Below are 3,412 nucleotides of genomic sequence, written 5' to 3'. Positions count from 1 at the left end.
CACACTGTATCCATCAATGCTTGGATTCAGATTGGTAGTTAAGCAACATGATATAGTCAAAGAGTTTGAGTTGGGCACTAAGAAATCTGATCCTGAAAGGTTTAGAGGATTTTGCAAATCAAAAGGATGCAAGTGGATTATTAGAGCTAGAACTCAGAGAGATAACAGTGTCAGGGTATATATTACTAACTATTTTTTGTTCTAGAACATGTCACTATTTCTTTGATCTAGTTAACCTGCTGTTTTGTGGTTTGTATGAAACTTAGTTCATAAATATAGTCTAATGTTGGCTTGCTTGTTTGTTTGTTTGTTTGCAGATACAAATAAACTCTAATGTGCATACTTGTGCCTCAAGAAGGAGAGTTTTGAACAGGATGGCATCCCAGGCATGGATTGCAGAGAGAGCAGTGCCTCTGCTTAAAGACAAGCCTTAGATGGGGGCAAGGGAGCTCAAAGAAGAACTTGAGAAGAAATACAAGATCAACATAAATTACCAAACTTGCCGGTATGGTAGGCAGAGGGCTGCAGATAAGCTTTTTGGTAAGTGGGACAATTCATTTGATTGGTTATTCAGATTCAAAGCAGAGATAGAGCTTAGGTCCCCAGGTAGTGTTGTTGAGATAGACACTGTGAAAGTAGGCAAGAAGGTTCATTTTAGTAGATTTTTCTATGCATTCAAGGGTAGTATAGATGGCTTCCTAGAGGGCTGCAGGCCATACATTAGTATAGATTCCACTGCTCTCAATGGGCAGTGGAATGGACACATGCCTGTAGCCAATGCTATAGATGGGCATAATTGGATGTTTCCAATAGCATTTGGTTTCTTTGATTCTAAGACCAAAGAGAACTGGATTTGGTTCATGGAGCAGTTAGGCAAGGCACTTGGTCCATTAGACAAACTAGATGTGTGCACAGATGCCTGCAAGGGTCTAGAGGCTGCAGTTAAATAGGTATTCCCAAGGGTAGAGCAGAGGGAATGCTTTAGGCATTTGATGGATAACATGAAGAAAAGGTTTTCTCAAGGGCAGGGCAGTGGTTCATTGTTGAGTCAATACATGTGGCCAACAGCTAGAGCTTACACAGAGGAGAAGTATGAGAGGCTCATGGCCAAGGTTGTTGCAGGTTCAGCAGACATCAGCATCACAAGTTACTCTGGGCTAGAAGCAAGTTCTCAGTAGACATTAAGGTGACTACATAAACAATAATCTTGCTGAGTGCTGGAATGCTTGGATCAAACATCTCAAAGACCTGCCACTAAACTCCCTTGTAGATGTAATTAGGATCAAGACAATGGTCTTGTTTGAGAAAAGAAGGAAGATCTCACTAGCTTTGACTGGTGCCATCCTTCCTGCTGTCATTCACCAGCTAAATGCTACCAGTAAGGGACTAGATCATCTCTAGGTGACTAAAGGGAACCCCCAACAAGCTAAAGTGACTATGATGTACAAGGGTGAGGAGATCAGAAGGCATGTTGTCTACCTAGATCTGTAGGAGTGTACATGTAGGGAGTGGCAGGTGAAAGCTCTAGTTTGGTTTTGGTGAATTGATGAAACCCTAAGTGCTAACCTAGTTTATCAAGTGATCATGAGATAGGAAGCACACCCCAAGTGATGAAGCAAATGAAGATCATAGAATGATGATGATGATACCATGATGATGATCAAGTGCTTGGACTTGGAAAGAAGAAAGAGAAAAACAAAAAGCTCAAGGCAAAGGTATAAACCATAGGAGCTATTTTGTTTTGGTGATCAAGACACTTAGAGAGTGTGATCACATTTATGATTGATAGCTGTACTATTAAGAGGGGTGAAACTCGTATCGGAATACGGTTATCAAAGTGCCACTAGATGCTCTAACTCATTGTATATGCATTTAGGATCTAGTGGAGTGCTAACACCCTTGAAAATGTTTGTGAAAATATGCTAACACATGTGCACAAGGTCATACACTTGGTGGTTAGCACATTTGATCAAGGGTGGTGAGGTTTGGGAGCAAGGGTAAGAAACTCCACCAGCGGAGTGTCCACCCGTAGAGTGCGGGCAGTCCGACGGTGCCACCGGCGCTCTAGACAGAAAAGACGGAGGTCACTGGGAGTGACCGGACGCTGGCCATGGTTGGACCGGCTCGTTCGGTCAGGTGTAACAGCGAAGACGCTGGCGTCGGTCAAATGACCGGACGCTGGGTCGCTCTATGACCTGGACGCTGGCAGGGTGCGTCTGGTCAGTGCTGACGTACGCTGACGTAAGGCGCACAAAGGAGGCATCATCTGACCGAACACTGGTAGGGTCCGATCAAGCATGACCAGGCGCGTCCGATCGGCAAAAACATGTTTTGGACCCTTACTGTAAACGACCGGACGCTGAGGGTCCAGCGTCCAATCAGCTCTATCGGAGCGTCCGGTCAACTTTTCGACCGTTGAGATCAAACGATCACCGTTGAACGCAGGAGACACATGGCCACCATCGGGGGACTGGACGCTAAGGAGCAGCGTCCGGTCAGTCGGACCGGAGCATCCGATCACCCCGATCAGTACCCAGTGAAGGGGTACAATGGCTCTATTTTGTGGGGGCTTCTATTTAAGCCCCATGGCCGGCTCAAGCTCACTCTCTTGGCCATTTGCATTGACATAGAAATCTTGTGAGCTTAGCCAAAGCCCTCCCACTCATCTCCATCATTGATTCATCATCTTTATGAGATTGGGAGAGAATCCAAGTGCATTGCTTGAGTGTTTGCATCTAGAGGCACTTGGTATTCGTGTTTCGCTGCGGGATTCGCTTGTTACTCTTGGTGGTTGCCGCCACCTAGACAGCTTGGAGCAGTGAGGATCGTTGAGCGGAGGGTGGTGATTGTCTCCGGCTCCGATCATGGTGATTGTGAGGGGTTCTTGACCTTTCCTCGGTGGAACGCCAAAAGGTACTCTAGTGGATTGCTCATGGCTTGTGTGATCCTCATCTTGTGTTGGTTGTGCGGCACCCTATTGAGGGTTTAGCGTGTGATGCCAATTAGCGCGTGAACCTCCAAGTGAGTGAATCGCCACAACGAGGAGTAGCTTGCCGGCAAGCAAGTGAACCTCAGTAAAAATCATTGTGTTCATCCTTGATTCCGAGGTGATTGGTCTTCCTTGTTATTCACTCTTGTGATTGATTGGTTCCTTCATCCACACGGCGGTATAACTTTCTTGATCACTCTCTTTATATTACCACAAACTAGTTGTCAAGTTCTTTAGTGTAGTTAGTTGTGAGAGCTCGCTTGCTTGGTTGGTGTGGCTCTTTAGTTAGCCTTTGAGAGCACACTAACATAGAGTAGTGTCATAGTTATTGAGTGATTAGATTCTATCTAAACTAGAATTGTGGTAGGCGGCTTGCATTTTGAGTAGGCTAGCGCAACACTTGCTTTGCCTCATAATTATCTA

At 45.4% G+C, this 3,412-nt stretch overlaps 1 protein-coding gene across 1 annotated transcript; it reads left to right on the top strand.

Moving 5' to 3' along the window:
• Nucleotides 1-434: 434 nt before the first annotated feature.
• LOC136489568 (uncharacterized) lies at nucleotides 435-950 on the top strand. Its single transcript, XM_066486163.1, has one exon. The coding sequence runs from the start codon at nucleotides 435-437 to the stop codon at nucleotides 948-950; it is 516 nt and encodes a 171-aa protein (XP_066342260.1).
• The last annotated feature ends 2,462 nt before the right edge of the window (nucleotides 951-3,412 follow it).

The sequence above is a fragment of the Miscanthus floridulus genome, chromosome 10, assembly GCF_019320115.1.
Source record: "Miscanthus floridulus cultivar M001 chromosome 10, ASM1932011v1, whole genome shotgun sequence".
Taxonomy (NCBI): Eukaryota; Viridiplantae; Streptophyta; class Magnoliopsida; order Poales; family Poaceae; genus Miscanthus; species Miscanthus floridulus.
Note: the sequence above shows the minus strand (reverse complement) of the source record. Positions and strands in the feature narration are given on the sequence as shown.

Excerpts from the sequence above, each read along its gene's own strand:
- LOC136489568 (XM_066486163.1), top strand. The coding sequence starts at position 435 with ATGGGGGCAAGGGAGCTCAAAGAAGAACTTGAGAAGAAATACAAGATC.